Source organism: Macrosteles quadrilineatus, unplaced genomic scaffold, assembly GCF_028750875.1.
Source record: "Macrosteles quadrilineatus isolate MER2022 unplaced genomic scaffold, UCM_ALF_1.0 Scaffold_7__1_contigs__length_78375512, whole genome shotgun sequence".
NCBI classification, from domain to species: Eukaryota; Metazoa; Arthropoda; class Insecta; order Hemiptera; family Cicadellidae; genus Macrosteles; species Macrosteles quadrilineatus.
In genome coordinates, this window is record NW_026542600.1 from 11107776 (window position 1) to 11127179 (window position 19404).

The 19404-nt window shown below is 36.7% G+C and overlaps 1 protein-coding gene across 1 annotated transcript; it reads right to left on the reverse strand.

The window, feature by feature from the left end:
- Positions 1–17580: 17580 nt before the first annotated feature.
- Positions 17581–18777, reverse strand: LOC128998792 (uncharacterized). Its single transcript, XM_054425150.1, has one exon. The coding sequence runs from the start codon at positions 18775–18777 to the stop codon at positions 17581–17583; it is 1197 nt and encodes a 398-aa protein (XP_054281125.1).
- Between the last annotated feature and the right edge of the window lie 627 nt (positions 18778–19404).

Below are 19404 nucleotides of genomic sequence, written 5' to 3' on the forward strand. Positions count from 1 at the left end.
TCGATTGGACACTCTATAATCATCATCAGACCCAATTGGCGATTGACCTGTTTTTATACAATCATGTAGAGTAATGTTAGATTAGGATATTTAAATGAGGTAATATTTTTTTTATAGTAAATAAAATATCTTTTTCTGTAAAATAATAGATTATTACCCTAAGCTAGCCTGGTCCAACTCGCACATCAATTAGGACAGCTATAACTTCCTTTGCCCGACTTTATAAAAAATCAAAATCCTTACCAGTTCATCAATAATGATTATATGGTGTCACATTTCTATCAAGATTTACCTCTAACAAAATTATTCTGCAATTACATATTTGAATGAATGCACAATTGCACAATTCTTTAAATTTTGGGATTTTCGGGGGCGGGGATATTCTCGGATTCGGATCAGGATTAGCCTGCATTAGATTGGGATTTTTTAGAGACGGGATTGATCCAATCCGATCGTCCGCAACTGACGATAACACCGTTTCTTTTCATTGAAGGACGTAGTTCATTGAGTATACGTGTACGACTGTACAGTACGTGTACGACTGTAAAGTACGTGTACGACTGAACAGTACGTGTACGACTGTACAGTACGTGTACGACTGAACAGTACGTGTACGACTGTAAAGTACGTATACGACTGTACAGTACGTGTACGACTGTACAGTGCGTGTACGACTGTACAGTGCGTGTACGACTGTACAGTACGTGTACGACTGAACAGTACGTGTAAGACTGTACAGTACGTGTACGACTGTACAGTACGTGTACGACTGTACAGTGCGTGTACGACTGTACAGTACGTGTACGACTGAACAGTACGTGTACGACTGTACAGTAGGTGTACGACTGTACAGTAGGTGTACGACTGTACAGTGCGTGTACGACTGTACAGTACGTGTACGACTGAACAGTACGTGTACGACTGTACAGTACGTGTACGACTGTACAGTACGTGTACGACTGTACAGTGCGTGTACGACTGTACAGTACGTGTACGACTGAACAGTACGTGTACGACTGTACAGTAGGTGTACGACTGTACAGTAGGTGTACGACTGTACAGTGCGTGTACGACTGAACAGTACGTGTACGACTGTACAGTACGTGTACGACTGTACAGTGCGTGTACGACTGTACAGTGCGTGTACGACTGTACAGTACGTGTACGACTGAACAGTACGTGTACGACTGTACAGTACGTGTACGACTGTACAGTAGGTGTACGACTGTACAGTAGGTGTACGACTGTACAGTGCGTGTACGACTGAACAGTACGTGTACGACTGTACAGTACGTGTACGACTGTACAGTGCGTGTACGACTGTACAGTGCGTGTACGACTGTACAGTACGTGTACGACTGAACAGTACGTGTACGACTGTACAGTACGTGTACGACTGTACGGTACGTGTACGACTGTACGGTACGTGTACAACTGTACAGTATACTCAATGGCATTAGTTGAGATGTTTTGCGCGACTCTCATCAACAGCCCCTGTGGCCTAGTGGATAAGGCGCTGTCACAGATCATACGTAGTCAGAGATCGCGGGTTCGAATCCCGCCAGGGGCGAATACTTTTTGTCGTCCAAAATGGTAATTTTTAAATTCGAGACGGATTACCTATTTGCTCGTATCTATCGTTTTGGACGTTAAATAATAATGATCCATTACTTACTGACGTTTATTCATTACGACGTATTGTTATGTTTCACAATGAAGGTCATGTGTATTTAAGTTACATTAATAGTAAATGAAATAAAACCGTAGTGTGTATTTTTTATTTTATCATTACACTAATTATTGACACAGTTGTCAAACCTCTAAAAGGATTCAATCATTCTTACTAGATATCTTATTTACATTATTATTTTTACCGAATTTCCCACATAGAAAATAAGTAATTTAATTTATGATTAGTAATCGTAGAACCTTGACCAGTGTACAGTAAGAATAAGAGAAAAATTCCATAAACCTAAAAAATTAGTACAAGCAAGGAACTTGGTACTGATGTTGGGTACCTCTTTTGAGGATTCTCTTCTGAAAATACTAAAAGACTGTTAAAATATGTCTGCAAAAATTGCTCTCAATTGCTGCAAAAATGTCTTCTTCATTTTTCTTCTGATCACTTATTTCTTCACACAATCGAACAGTTTAACAAGAAACACTCTTTCTGAAGAAGAAGAAGAAGAAGACAAAATAAGAACAGAATAAGAGACTAAACAGAATAAAAGAAGACAGTGGCGGTTCTAGGACCTTGTCAAGGGGGGGCTTGGGGGAGCACCCCCCAATAAGGGGGGGGGGGTCAGGGGGCCTCCCCCGGGAAAATTTGGAATTTTCAAAGCCGTTTGGCGACTTTCTAAAGCCATTTTTAACACCTAAAACCGTAACTCCCATTTCACCTGTTGTTTGTCATGATCAAATAGACATTTTAAAAACTAAACTATGACGATTGCATTCATGAATTTCAAAACACACTGTAGACTACGGCCATATCCTCCCAAAAGCCGTTAGGTGACTTTCTACAACCAGTTTTAACGTCTAGAACTGTGTGCAAAACCTCACATTTCCCCATTTATTTGTCATTAATAAGCAGACATTTTTAAAACTAACTATGACGATTGCATTCATAAATCTCAAACATATTGTAGGCTACGGCCATATCCTCCTTAAATGTCTAATGACCATATATCCTCCAAATATCCATTATTAATGTCTATATCTGTGTCCAAATGACCAAAAACCTCTCATATTTCACCTGTTATTTGTCTTTGTCATGAGCAAGTAGACATTTTAAACTCAAGCTATGACGAACTTGCATTCATGAATTTCAAAACATAGGCCTACTGTAGACTACGAATCCATCTCCTAAGAGCCGTTTGGTGACTTTATAAAGCCATTTCTAACGGCTAGAACTGTTCCCAATTGTCCTAAAACCTCCCATTTCACCTGTTAAATGTCATGCAAGCAAGTAGACACGTTTTTTTTTAACTTTACGTTTTTCTTCATTTCATAGATCTGTCACAATATGTATAGTATCGAATTCAGTAATCATTGACTATATAATCTTTAACACTAGTGTTTATATAGTCAATGGTAATAGGATACTGGTGCTACCGCTGATTGCTGATTGATGCCTGTGTAAAGCTAGCAGACAATTTGACAACTAACTTATCATGGAACATCAGGAAATCAGCTGTTTCCCCGTCCTCGCTCGTACGCTCGGCGCTTGCCTTTGCCCTAGCATGTCAACAGCTGACCTGCAGCTGACTGCTCGACTGCTGTAAAATTTGATGATGCGTAGTACTTTCCATAGCGTAATATTGTTTTATTCGTTGTGCTAGGGTCCACAAAGTTTATCTATGTGGGACTTAATACTACTCCTGCCATCGCTTTTAAGTTTAATGAAAACTACATTGATGTCTGTTTTATGAGATTGCGTATTTTAAGGACGAAATGTACGTTTAAATTTATTTTTCCAGGGTCCAAGGGGGGGGCTTTAGCCCCAGTAGCCCCCCCCCTTGGAACCGCCACTGAAAGAAGACAAAATTAATACTGAGGAACCATATCCATTCGTCAAACAATGGGTTATAAAGGTCATTGTCCTTTCTGGAAGTTAGTAATATATCGATGGGATGGACATGCAACATACGCCTGCGTATTCGCCTTTTAGCGAATTTCCTTCAGCTATTACCGTAGTACTCATGGTAAGACCTGGACCCGGGATGGATTTACTTTGTTGAGGTCCCTAGAGGCCAAAAACACAAACCGTTCACATTCATCTATATAAATAAAATTAGAGTTTTGTCTGTACATTGCACAGAATGATCCGATTGTGATACATTTTGGTAAAAACGCGTAAACCCACTTTTATTCAAACGCGTTCGCGAACCAGCATGATTGCACTATGGGAACGGCAGTTTGTTGGGGGGATTTATGGGGTAAAAATTGGTTTCCCAATTTTTGATCCGAAAAAATAAAATTTAGAAACTTCTTTCCAAATCATATTGTAGAACTTAAGAAAACAAATGATTTAGTATATTGAAGCATTACTATGCGCCTAATGGTTACAAAAAAAATTAATGTAGGATAAAATTACCATCATTCTTATATGGAGATTAAGTAAACTATTGTAGTTTGCTTGTTTATGAACATATTTTGATCAAATTTGGAATATGCATTTTTTATTACTAAGCTATTAAGATTAAAAAAAAAAAACACTTTTACACTCCCTGTTGCAGCAAACCTAAGTACTCAATTACTAATTCTTTTTAAATAGGGAATAAATGTGATATTTTAAGGATACATTTTAGTGTAAATTCAATCAGGCAAATGAATATTCACTTAGTCTGCAGGTTTGCTGCGGCGTGGGTATTTTCTTTATTGGTAACACTAGAAGAATGAGATGTCCATTGTTCGTCAATATTTTCTCAACTATGGTACAGTTGGTGTTGGTGTAGTGGCTTGCCAGTTGCCTGTAACATTCACTGCAGTTGCACGGACCCTGGGTGTGAAAGGGCCCTTTTAGTTAGACATTAGTGAAGGTGTTTTGCACTCGGTTATACTACAGCCCCTGTGGCCTAGTGGATAAGGCGTTGTCACAGATCATACGTAGTCAAAGATCGCGGGTTCGAATCCCGCCAGGGGCGAATATCTTTTGTCGCCCATAATGGTATTTTTTAAGCTCGATACGGATTACCTATTATTTGCCCGTATTTATCGTTTTGGACGTTAAATAATAATGATCCATTACAGTACAGTATACTCACTTACGCTTATTCATTACGACGTATCGTTCTGTTTCACAATGAAGGTCATATGTATTATAAAGTTACATTAATAGTAAATGAAAAAACGATAGTGTTTTTTTGTATTTTATCTTTACAATAATTATTGACACAGTTGTCAAACCTGTTAAATGATATAATCATTCTTACTCCAGTACATCTCTTATTTACATTGTGTTTCCTATAGTTATTTTTACCTAATTACTCACATAGAAAATAAGCTATTTCATTTATCATTGGTCATGGTAGTAACTTGACCTAGTGTACAGTAAAAATAAGCTAAACATTCCATAAACCTAAAAAATTTGTAGAAGCAAGGAACTTGGTACAGATGTTGGGTGTACCTTTGTACCCTTTTGAGTATAGGCCTGCCCTTTTAAAAATACTAAAAGATGTTTAAAGATTGTTTTCTTGTTGAACTGTTCTTTTGTGTTAAGAAATGATTGATCAGAAGAAAAATAAAGAGGACATTGCTGCAAAAGAAGAAGACAAAGGAAGAACAGAATAAGAGACTTATAAAAATAAAAATAAGACAAAATTAATACTGAGGATCTATAATTCGTTAAAAAACCGTAGTATAAAGGTCATTGTCCTTCCTGGAAGTTAGTATTGGATGGACATGCACCATACGCCTGCGTCTTCGTCTTTTAGCGCATTTTCCATATAGGAAATAAATTATTACCGTAGGTTTCATGGTAAGACCTGGACCCGGGATGGATTTACTTTTTCGTTTTGAGGCCCCTAGTCACTTTATTTACAAACCATTTTGTAGACCTTTAAAACACAAATAATTTAGTATAGCCTATTGAAGCGTTACTAAGCGCCTAATGGTTACGGAGAAAATTCCAAAAATATGTAAATTCTCATGTTATTTGCTTGTTATATGTACTTGTTTATAAACATATTTTGATCAAAATATTTGGAATATACATTTATTTATTTCTTAACTATTAACATAAAAAACACTTTTACCCTTTCTGTGGCAGCAAACCTAAGTACTCGGTTAATAATTCTATTTAAATAAGGAATAAATGTATTATTTTAAGGAGACATTTTAGTGTAAATCCAATCAGAGAAATGGATATTCGCTTAGTCTGCAGGTTTGCTGCGGCGAGGGTATTTTCTTTGTTCGTACCTGCAGTTGCACGGACCCTGGGTGTGAAAGGGCCCTTATACATATCATATTGTATCGTTTTAAATCCTGGACAGTTTAATTAGGCATTAGTAAAGCTGTTTTCATTCAATTCTACATCAGCATCTGTGGTCTAGTTTGATAAGACGTTGGTAGACGATCAAGCGTAGCCAAAGTCTACCAATCTACCATTGATGTTTTTCAGAACGAACTAACAATACTTAAAAGCTGCCTAAGTGCCTAATTTAGGAATAGGTTAATAGGTAGTAGTCATATATCGTTGCTTAATCCAGACAGCTAGTGCTAAAGATGCGGTAGTGGTAATTCTTAGAACTAAATTCCTCAATTAGTTACTCTCATCACAACTAGGTGCGCTGTGAAGTCTGATTGCGGCGATTGTTTGGGAGCGAAGGGAGGAACTACTGTAAACAGTGTTGCCAATCCAATATTGCCCAATTAGCTCCTCCAGAGCGAAGAATTATCCACCTTCCCTCAAAATTACCTTCAGCACACCAAACATTCCCTTTTAACACTCTTGCCTGTACCTAAAACTAACGAATACAAACCCTGATTAATTACTTTTGAGTAATCCCACAAACTTAGATGTAAATAACTAATAACTAAATATAAGACTTGAGACTTCTAATTAACAATCATAATGAAATTTTCAATCTTACTGACCTTAGAAAAATCAATTACAGTATGATAGCCTATTGTGATCTAGTTATTTAGTAATGAGTAAGTACCTACTGTTAAAAATTTAATTTTGTATTAGTTTTAGAGAGAAAATAATTTTTATAATCAATCAATATTATTATTCCCACGTTTTATGTTTTTTTATCCTCTTTAGAAGTCAATTAGAGACTAGGCTACTATAAAAACTCCAGCTGTGTGAAAAAGAACATATGTTAATTGTAAACAGTAAATAAGTTTGCTAATAAAAGTGCTCTGCCTTTGCTAATTTAACAGTTTGCTACAAACATTTACTGACTTGGTTGAATATATTTACTATTTCACTATAATATTAATATTTAACTATTTTTCTATTGTTACCGTTAGAATTAGTACCAGACATTCGGGCTACCGGTACCAAATTTGTTTCCCACTCAAATCCAAAAGACTACAAACAAGCGTACTGACTGAAACTGAAACTGAAACTGTACAGAACTGAACCGACTAAACGCTGTACTGTGAGTGACTGAGTGAGAACTGAACCAACGGCCAATAACCTGATGCAGTCTATTCGTCAAAGAGAAGTACTGTTAAACCATAAAAATTCTATGAAATTACTTTAATGAAAAACACAGGGAAATATTTGTCTTGTAGTGAATTATAAAAGTAATAATATGAAATAAATAATTTTTGTTTAAATGTCATTTACCCGTTTTTAGCCGCCTATTTGTCGTTACCCGCAGCATTACCCCCAGGTAACTAAATTACCCGCTTTGTAGCACCACTGACTGTAGTAGTAAGCCACCAGACACCACCCCGCCGCTGGCGCCACCCCGCCGCTGGCGCCACCCCGCCGCTGGCGCCACCCCGCCGCTGGCGCCACCCCGCCGCTGGCGCCACCCCGCCGCTGGCGCCACCCCGCCGCTGGTGCCACTGTGGCTGCTAGCGTGTGGCGTGGTGAATTAGGGAAGCGCAGTAACCTTATGAGTTACCGTGTGTCTCTCGGGATGATGCTGCTTTCTACCACGTGTATGCTCGCATCCACTGTTTCATGCGTCAAGCTCTCCTATACAGCCAAACTTTGGAGTTGTAGTCTATATAAATAACTAATAAGTGTTGGAGCCCATACATTAAGTCTCATAATTTCACATAACTATGACAATGGTGAAACCTAACATACTTATGGGATTGTGAATTTACACTGCAAACACTTTTAGCCACAATGAACTACACAAAGTATGGCTATAACTGTTGTTAGATAAACGTGAATTTCTGGAAACTCTGACATAGTTATGTGAAGAGGTTCCAGAAACTTGGTGTAGTTCATTGGCTATTTTATAAGTGCTTACACTGTAACATCAAAACAGAAACCTGATACCCATTACGTATACCTATACGTAAACCTACAATACATAGCCTGTTTGAGCTTGTAAAAACACTACGTTGAGTCTGATTTATAGTTATCTCCTCTAATAACACTAAACTTTATAGAAAGCTATGTAACAATACCTATCAACTGATTGACAATTAAGTAAAGTAAACAGGGATGCTAACATATAAGTATAGAATAAATAAACACCACTGGTGTTTATTCATTCTATTATATAAACTTGTTTTGCCGTTTTACAATAGGCTACAGTATTTGTAATTTTTTGGGTTGCGTTTTAAAACAAACCCCTTGCATTTACCAAGCTATTTCATAATCAATTATAACCTTTCAAGCCAAAGTTAGAAGTTAACTGCTTTTAGCTAAAATCCGTATAATTATTACAATATGAGGTTAAACATGATTTAAATAGTGTATTTTGAAACATTCTGGTATATTTTGGCATGCACACGAAGCAGGCATTGAGTTGGTTCTCACAGGAAAGTTTGCACTATTAGTCGGCATATATACACTCCGCCCGCTTTGAACTAACAGGTGGACCGATGCTACTAGGTGTCGAAAGGAGTCTAACTTCTGACTCCTACCTATACATCAAGCTTTCTCAAGTCAAGTGTCTCTGTAATATACAGAAGGCCTTGGCTACACTTACACCTCAGTAGCGGTCTTTGTTCACCTTTTGCCATTTTTAATTAACGTTATTATTAAGCTCTCTAAGATCGCATAAGATTACAGCTACTTAAAAGAGGCATGCCTTCCGTTTTAATTTATTTAACACATTTTTACTAGTAAATATACATTTTTAAGCTGTAATTTTTTACAAACGTTATTGTATGTTTGGGTAGAAAGTGTTACCATGTCTGAATGTAAATCAGAAATTGTGAGATGGTAGTGTTTCAACTGAATTCCCAGTTAAACTCTGTTATAATGAAATCTACCATGCAAAATTTATACGTGATATGATTTTTTTCAAGAATTCCTGGATTACATGTTTAAATACGTACCCACATAGCTACGAGAGAAACTATAATACTCGTCATAATTTTGTAACACTTAACAGCTGCAAATGTAGACAGTTTGATCATAGACAAAAAGGTTTGAACAATAGTTTATAGCTAGGCTACTGTATGAGTTAATAAAAGAGCTAATACTATGGATCATTAAAATCGTGCCATCAAGATATATGAAATTCTCTGTATGGAAATGATGTAATATCTCTTGATTATTTAAATACCCCCACCGCAGCAAACCTGCCAACTAAGCGAATTTCCATTTGTCTGAATTGATTTTCAATTAAATTTAAATAACATTGGGTTTAACGAATACCTAGGTTTGCTGCTACAAGGAACCTATTGAAAAGTGTTTTTAGTAAAGTACTAATACCTTATATAAGATAAATAAATTTTCCAAGTTTGATAAAAATATATCCATAAACAAGCAAACTACAAGATGTTACAATATTCGTTACAAGATAAACATGGGATTTTTAATTTAAAACTTTTTTAATTTCCTCCCTTACCAATAACCGTACAAAAACACGGTACTTACGTATTATACGGAGGCCACCCTTACACAACGCGCTGCGGCGGTTAGGTTTGGTCATCATGAAGCTTTTATGACCTGTCTGGTTCGATCCATAACGAAAGTAGGAAAGTCCTACAAACATATTTATAATAGACCAACCTAACCTAACCACCGCAGCGCGCTGTAAAATAAGTGGCCTCCGTATAATACGTAAGTACGTAAGTACGTAGTTGGTTTGATACTCCAAATTATTTTTTAAGCTCTTTAAAAGGTTTAGAGAGAAATTCGGATTTTTTTTGCGTTTCGAGGTTAAAAAATGAGAAAACCCAATTTGTACCCCATAAAACCCCGTTCCCATAGTCTGATCATGCTAGTTCGTGAACACATTCAAGTTTATCCTGCCTTACACCTTTAAACCAAATTTCTTTAAAATCAGACAAAAATTATTTAAGTTATCGTGTTTACGGACACATATACTGTATAACTCTATATTTAAAAACATATATAAACATTTGAACGAATGTTGTTTTTGATCTCCATTGGCATCAAAATGATAAAGTAAATCGGTCCCGGGTCTAGGTCTTAACCGTCCCACCTATAGCTACTTATCCATAGGAAAATTTGCTAAAAACAACAGTATAACGTTTGAAAGTGGTTATTTTGACCATCGATTTATTATACTCTACATTATACATTATGAGTTATTATACATCGATACAGGGAGTTATTTATTATACATTGATGATTTTAACATGTTCACCACGGCCACCAATTAGTGGGTATTAACCCCGGTGCGGCGCAGCGTCGAGCGGAATCTTTTTGCTTTGAAATATTTCGGTCTGAGGAATAACAAAATGACGTGCGGTGATGCTCTGTGTTACGACGAATGTGACGTAGTTTGCAGAAACACTCACAGACAGCAGCACTGTCTGGAACCGGCCGGCCCCATTGTATTGCCAATAGCCAATAGCCAATAGGATAGCAAATGACGTGCGGTGATGTTCTGTGTTACGACGATGCGACGTAGCTCGCAGAATCACTCACAGACAGCAGCACTGTCTGGAACCGGCTGGTCCCATTGTATTGCCAACAGCCAATAGGATAGCAAATGACGTGCGGTGATGTTCTGTGTTACGACCATGCGACGTAGTTCGCAGAATCACTCACAGATAGCAGCACTGTCTGGAACCGGCTGGTCCCATTGTATTGCCAATAGGAGGGAGAAAAAACGGGACAACATGTTGATTTCTAAGCTTACCAGGAGGGAATTTTAAGGGGACATGTACTACCAACCTGCATCACAATAAAGCTCCCTTTCCTAGCTAAAAGCTATAAAAATACCCGTTCTTCCCGGTGTGCTGCTGCTCAGAAATTGAATGGAATGTATGTAGGCGATGGTAACATGGCGGCACTTAGCCGGTGAGCCAAGACCCCACTACACTACTGTGAGCGTTTAGCGTGGCCATCGATATATAACTACAGCGTGGCAGAAAGGAAGTACAGTAGAGCACATCACTCACCGGTAAATGGCCCACAGCGAACGTGTTAATGCCAAAAGAATGACAATTATAAAAATTATTAGTTACAATACCAATTTAACAGATGTATAACAATATATTAAATTGCATTATACACTTTACTAAAATCATAATATTAGGGTAAAACATATTTTATTTACAGGCCTCCTTCATTTAGGCTATAGTACCATAGCGTCTCGCACGAACTATTGGTTGTAATTTGTAATCGTACTTAGATTATTGCTGAAAATTGAAATATATTATCTATAATCACGATAAACATATTAAGGTAAAATTCTGAAGCCATTTTAAGATCAAAATCTTAATTCTTGGATACACGTTGTGGTAATTTGCTAGATGAAAAATGGTAATAGCTAAAATAGGCTTTACCTTCGTCAGTGCAGCTCAAATACTGGTGTAACTACGTTACGGCCGTTTCGGCATTACAATGCCATCGTCAGATTACAAAAACTCAGATGAAGTAGCGTCGTTGAAGTTGAAACACATAACACACGAGAACAGTACGAAACATTTAAAGTTTTTACAAAAACCGATCAGGCCTGTCGTACTAATGGTTGACATGTTCCCGTTCTGAGCAAAACACCGAACGTGATTCGGCCTTATGTAAGCGATAAGGCTTAGACAACTGACATCCACATGTCAAGGAATTCCAGCTTTAACAGCAACCCCAAGGCAAAATGTCTCAAAATAATGCTAGAGGTTAATTCATTAGTACAGAAGTATAGTACTGTATGACGACCGTTGTGATGAAGGAAAAAATCAAACCTACACAGCTTAAGTTTCGACCTCCCTTTGAAGTAAGAACTTGGCCTACTCAACAGATATTTTTTCTCAAAAAGCATGAAATCGTATAGATACAATTTTATCTCTGGTTAATGGTTACGATTATAGATGAAAAGTGGTAATGTAGTAAAATCTATGTAGGGCCTATTAAAGATCCTGGATTTGTTGTTTCTATTATGAACAGAGTGTCCAATTTTGACGAGTAAAGCCTCAACGAATAATTTGGTGATAAGAAGTGGGGTTGTTGAAACTATTTTAAAATTTAATATGATATGCAGTCATTCACTGGTGCAATGATTTTTGTGAAATCAATTGTATTTTCAACACTGGACATAATGTATAACGTTTTACCATTATGTAGTACAGGATAATTATGACAAAACATTTACTATTCTTTAAACTGTAGTTTAATCGTGGTTTAATTACCTATATCTATTTTTCCATGTTGGATATAAGTAGAAACTCAAGCTTAAACGGTCATTCACTTACCTAATTTATCGAACGTCAAACAATATATGTCTATTGAGGCTATCCTGACAAAAGGAACTTGGACTAGGGGTTTAATTAATAATTGAGAAATACAATAACTATTGAAAATGTTATATTTAAACAACTTAACCATCTTCTTATATGCTTTATGTTTGTGCAATGAAGTCTTCATTTAAGTTTAATGAGTTACTTGCTATTTCAATTAAACTCTTTAAACTAACTATAGATTTAATTGATTGCAATTATCATTTTGAGACACGATGTTTCTAAATGACACATTTCAAGATATAAGTTTTAGTAAAAGAAAACTGGGCTATCTCCGGACGTTTTCTTGCAAAGAAAAGATTTTGACAGTGGTAATAGTTATATCATGGTATGATTAAGACATGGACGATTAAGACGCAAGAAGAGAAATATTTGAAAATGGGATTTTAACCCCGAAACTATAGTTATCCACAACAATATAGAACTGATTGACGACAGGTTAATAACCTCATTTTATGACTTAAGAAAAAGACAAGTAAATTGTTTGAAAATCAGTTCAATTGTCAATTATCAATCATTGAGATGGGGACGCCACCTAGGTGTGTATTTTAACCCAAATATGAGTGAAGGATGATGTAGAATGGTGTGTGATGACCTGTGTAGCTTTGTTACTGACTAAGATAATCGGTTTCATTAGTCAGGATTATTTATTTAAAGTTTTAATATGTTGCGAAAACACCTGTTATTTTTTTACAATTAAGTAGGTTTTCTTGCAGTAACTCACGTAAACAGGGTGGCCAAAGGCTAGGGAAAACTATGTGTGAGTTTTGAAATTATATCGGGAATACCTTTCTTAAAATCAAAATAACCTCATTGGGAATTTGTCCAAGTTCCTACATTTAACCATGGAGTTTATACCTTTCAGTGCTGGGTAGCTTTTTAATTGCCTAATTTGGTATTTCATATCCTCTGTTATGTACAAAAACTGTCTTGGATTAAAAAAAATATATATTCCTGGTGGGACTCTAACCCACAATCTGTGGATTAGAAGCCCAATGTCTTTTCCGTCACTTCAGTAGGCAACAGGGGCTATGATGCTGTAGACAATGCAGCAGATGTAAATATTTTCAAATTGATTGAGATATACGAATAGAGAACATACATACATCCCTAATTCCAAACTTTAGTCCTAAACCTTCCGTTGAATTTAGAGATAACTTTAACAATTCCACAAACACACAAAAGACAGCTCATAATAGAGTATAGTGTACAAAACAATTGAAACTAATAGTGGTTTGGCCTCTGGGGACATAAAAACGTAAAATTAAATTGGTCCCGGGTCTAGATACGTGCCGCCATGCCACTTACGCTAATAGCTACTGCTTTATAGTGAAATTCGCTTGCAATACTGATCTGCTGGATTAAATGGACCGCAAAAGAAGATTTGGATAAATTCTATTGGCCAAAGACTGCTCTCAGAGTATACTAATGATTTTCCCGAGCAAAGCTTGGTCCCCAGGTATTAATTTGTAAAATGTTTAACCGTAATATGTCACGAATATAATGCAAGTATGGGACAAATATGACATGTGTAACTGAACTTTCCAGTGTATTGATCAGTGGTCATTTTGTAGGAAAGGCTAATGCCAAATGTAGTTTGTTTCAATTTACAATAAACAGTTTTAAGCAATCTAAATTAGTTTTTTGAATACAGGAAACCAATTTCAGTTGTGATTTATTTTCTCAGGGTATGTATAGTGTACATAAATATTTGTTTCTGTCTATTCCAATCGGGTCTTAGGTTTATAATGATGTCATATTGGTATCATTTTAAATTCCAGTAACGTGTGTAATGTTGTGAACAATTGTTTTCCGACGAATGTTTCCTTCTATTTTAGCTTTTTGTTATTAAAAACTTGGAGTTCTGTTAGTTTTTGTAAGGAAAGCTATAAAACGGTTGGTTAACAACACTGTCAATTACGTTTTCGAGAATATAAATAAGTCATAATTGAAAGCGACTGATGTTTTACATACATTTAATACCTACAATGTTAAATTGTAGTTGCTTTAATATGAATGCATGAAAATTAAATGATGAAGTATGCATATTTTATTTTATTAATATTTTATTTTTATTTTATAATCCTCCTACCCCTACGTATGTTTTATAGTAAATACAGTGGAACCTTGATAAGAAGACCCTCGATAACAAGTAGCCCTTGATAAAAAGTGTCATTTTAAAATCCCCTTAAAATTATTTTGCCCTTAATCACATGTTATTACAAACCTCAATAAGAAGTCTACCTTGAAAACAAGTCTTATTTTACAATCCCCATGAGAGTCTTGTTATCAAGGTTCTCCTGCATGTAAATAAATATGCATTTTCTAGACACACCATTTGTTTAGTGTGTTATTTACCAATAATCCAGTTTATGATTTTATATTACAATTACATTCATCTGCTAAATATATTACGTCACTAATTAAAATTATCCATCCCCATCCTTAAAGACGGATAATTTTTAATTTATAAATTATTAATTTTAACTACAGTAGTTAAGCTTTCAAGAAAATGAAATCGAGTTGATAAGTTTGTAGGCTGTACAGTATAGGTTTTACTACCAAAGAAAAGAAATAGTGAGCAATTCAGATAAAGATAGCTTACTTCTGTAGAATAACTATAATATTGAAAATAAAAGGTTAACGAATGTTGGGTAATCTGTGGATTCGAGTGATGCTGTTTCCTTCTTACAGTAAATGTTATAAAATTGTACAATGTTATATGACAAACAAGTTATCTTAAGAAAGAACAATTATATCGAAGAAGATATGGATGCAATAAATAAAAGAGTACTTTCAAGATTGTGTAAAAATCAAATTACATTATGTTACCAAATTCAATTAAAAATAATGTTTTATATTGTAAAAAATCATGCTAGTAAAACTATATAAAATTCTTAGGCAGAAATTATGTAAAATTCCTTCATTATATTAATAGCCACATTTTGGCGTTTAAAATCTATGGAAATTTTAATCTCAAAAGAATGAGAATTAAAAACATTGATGACCCTACCGAGTTAACAGATGTAGTGTCCAAATAATATATTTAGTTGCACCAGAGAATGTACTATAATCTAAACATTGGAATAAAACATATTTCTTTTAGACGTCATTTATAGTACTATAGCGTCTCGCACACACATTGTTGGTTGTAATTTGCCATGGTTCTTATATTATTGATTGAAACTGCAATGTATTATCTACAATTCACTGAGCGGTAAAATTCTCGACTCGTTTTAAGATCAAAATCCTAATCAACAATTATTCAAACAGCCAGTCATTTACTGGATCACAACTTGGAGTATAAACAGTGAATGGCTGGTTCGATCATTAACATTTCGATCATTATGAACAATTCGGAAGGTTTCAAGTTTTGAACAATTATTTTCTGACCGATTGAAGTACTGTACTATGAAACGTAAGGTCTCATCAGAAATCGTTTGAATACACTATAACCACAATTTGACTGCTGCTTAAGTCTACCAAGTATTACATTAGCAACAAGGTATTTAACCTCTAGATTAGTTATGTACTCTTGGGTATTCCGATTAGCATTGCTTTTCGGCATTCTTCTCAAATTATGATGTAGATTCAAATCATGATCAAATTTCAAATTACGGTCTTCAAGTTTTGTCTATAAACGCCAAGAAAGGTGTTTTTAAAGGCATAAAATGCAGGATAGGTATTAAAACCAGCCTTACTGGAAACAAAGTCCCGTGCATTTAGCGTGCTTACATTAAATAGTTATACACGGGAATTTATAATATTTCATTTAATTTTTATAATCTTCGATAAATGTAATATTTTTATTGTAAAATTAAATGTAATAATGCGATACTTTGATAATGCACATTTTACAGAAAGTAAATAAAAATGCGTATAATAACACTTTTAACCCGCACGTTTAATAACAATCGAAATCGGTCCCTAGGTACTTACCACATTTTTGTTTACTTTTAGTAAATTTAATAACACGTACAATGCTGATCAAGACATAACATAAGATTTATTACATTACCTTATTACCTTATTACCATCTTCTTGGCCGTTGACCCATCGTATAATGGGAATAGGCTGTGTCTGCGTAAAAAACTACTTATTTATTTCCGCACATATGTATAAGACTCACAAGTTTAAAATATGTAAAAAAACATAATTTTAGTACTCATGGCGGTCGCTATGTTCTACTTCAGCTCATCTAAACTACCTTCCAGGAATTCCTTTGTTGAGAAGTAGGGATTTTTACGGAAAAAATTTCCTGTGGTGGTTTTAAACTTTCTGCTGGCGAGGGTCTTAGTGGCAGCTGGGAGTTTGTTGAAGAAACGGATGGCGCTTCCAGGGAATGAGTCCCTATTTCTACTGAGGCGAGTGCGAGGAACATCTAGTTGATTTCGGCCTCTTGTATTGTAGTTGTGAATGTCAGCCCTGGCCACCAGGCCCAGTTCATTGTTCTTGATTTCCTGCATGCATGCCCATATGTAGTGGCTATAGATGGTCAAGATGCCCAGGTTTTTAAAGATGGGTTTGCTATGCTCATGGCGATGGCTGCTTGTTATAATGCGCACAGCTTTCTTCTGGAGCTTCAAAACTCTGGCTGCCCCAGCAGCGTGTCCCCAGAGATGTATGCCATAAGAGATGTGACAATGAAACATAGCATAGTACACCATAACCAGGTAGGAATCTGTAACACACTTCTTCAATCTCCTCAGTAGAAATATGACACGAGCCAGCTTAGTGCATACATGTTTGACGTGATCGCTCCAGTCCAGTGTTGAGTCAAGGTAGAAACCCAATAGTTAACACTCCCACCGATGTTGTTTGGGGTGCGTGACAGAGTGCAAGACAACCAGTTTGTCTTGGTCTCATTTAGTTGCAGTTTGTTTGCCCTGAACCACAGCTCCGCATCTTTCAGATTATTTTTCGCCAGTTCCTCTGCAAGGAGCGGTGTTTTCCCTCTGGTATACAAGGTAGTATCGTCAGCAAGCAGTACAAGATTTCCATGCCACCCCAAGTCGTTAATAGCAATCAGGAAGAGAAGTGGCCCGAGAACTGAGCCCTGAGGGACTCCGTGCAGAACCTCCCTTTCTGCGGATTTTGCACCCTTTAAGTCAACCACTTGTCTTCTGTCACTTAAGTAGCTACTAAGCATGGAGAGAGCTTTACCTCTGACACCAAAAGCGAAAAGCTTATCAACAAGGATTCCATGAGGAACACAGTCAAACGCTCGACTCAGATCACACAGTGTAGAGATACTGACTCGCTGTCTTCAAAAGCGTTTGCGATTTCATCAGCAATGACTGAAACTGCTCCAGTAGTAGACCTGCCCCTCCGAAAACCGTGCTGCGAGTCACTAAAAAGGTTGTTTGACTCAAAGTAATTGCAGGTTTGTTCCTTTATTACTATCTCGAGAACCTTGCCGAGGACAGGTACCAAAGAGATAGGCCTATAGCTAGCCAGAATGTTGGGGTCTCCCTTTTTGTATATAGGCACTGTCCGTGCGATCTTCATGAGTGCCGGAAAAAAACCCTGCTGCAGGCTGTCATTTATAGCTAGGGTGAGGGGTGCAATGATGACATCCGCTACTTCCTTAAGGAACTTGGTAGACCACCCATAGTAATCGCGGCTCACGGTGCTCTTAAGCCCACTTATAATCTTCCGGACCTTTTCTTCATTTACTTTAGTCCATACGGTCTTACTAAGGTCGGGCTGAAACTCCGGCATCCGATCTTTCAAAATGTCCAAAGGGTCAGAGGGAGCATCAGGGATACTGGTAACTATGTCTGAGACTGATGAAATAAAGAAGTTGTTAAATTCATCGGGACTTGCAGCACAGCGCATTCCTGGTGTGGGCGGCTTGACTGAGTTTATGACATCCCAGGCAGCTTTACATTGGTTGTTGGAATTTTCGATGAATTTGACATTACCTGCTCTTTTCGCCTCTTCAACCCTTTTATTATACAGCTTCTTAGCTAACAGATACCTAGCCTCGTCTCCCCTGGCACGTAGCATCAGCATGAACTCCTTGAGTCTACTAAGAGTTGGAGTGTACCAATCGGATATGCGAGGTCCTACGCTTTTCTTTGGTTTAGGCCTACCCGCCTTACTCAGGGTTGCTGCTCGCTTCTCCTTTACTGGGAACACTGTATCCAGGGCTTCCTGAAGGTGGCTAAAAAAGGAATCGAAACAACTCTCACCCTGTGGTCTACTAGCTATTATGTCATCCCAGGCAATTTCATTTAGAGCAGTCTTAAAGCGAAGAATCCGTAAGGGGTCATTCAAGCCAGTGCGTATGTCGCACTTATAATTTTTCATCCACGCATGAGGCGGGGTACTAGTCACAGATTGAGGTGTTACATCCATTAGGATGGCGTCATGATCAGAAATCATGGGTATGACTACCCTTGTCACATAATTACTCTGGTCCATATTAGTTAAAATATTGTCAATACACGACATCCCTCGAGTTGGCAGGGTGTTTGTTATAAAAAATCCACACTGGCTTATTAGATTCCTAAAGAAGTCTTCATCACAAGAAGAATCTAGGACATTTACATTAAAATCTCCACACATAATGACATTTACACACAAAGATGACAGATACAACAACGAGCTTTCTAGCTTATCACAGAAATCAGTGAAGTTCATTTTGTCAGGTGACCTGTACAGTGAGGCTACAACCAGATTTGACTATGTGAGGTGCACTGCTACTAATTCACAAGACTTTTCTATGCAAAACTTTTTTAGGTCAATAATTTCATATTCTAGGCTATTTCTTAAGTATAAAGCGAAGCCACCATTTTTAAATACAGACCTACAAAAACTAGTGGCCAAGTCCAGGTTTTCCAGTTTACTGTAAAATTGTACCTCACTGTTTGCTAACCAGTGTTCAGAAACACTCAAAATGTCAATATCCTCATCTCTACAAAGTATACTCACAGAGTCAAATTTATTTCGCAAGCATTGGACATTTAAATGTCCAATTGTCAACTTTACATCAGAGGTACTGGACCTTAAGTCAATTTCATTATCAGATAGGATTATATCTACGTCTTG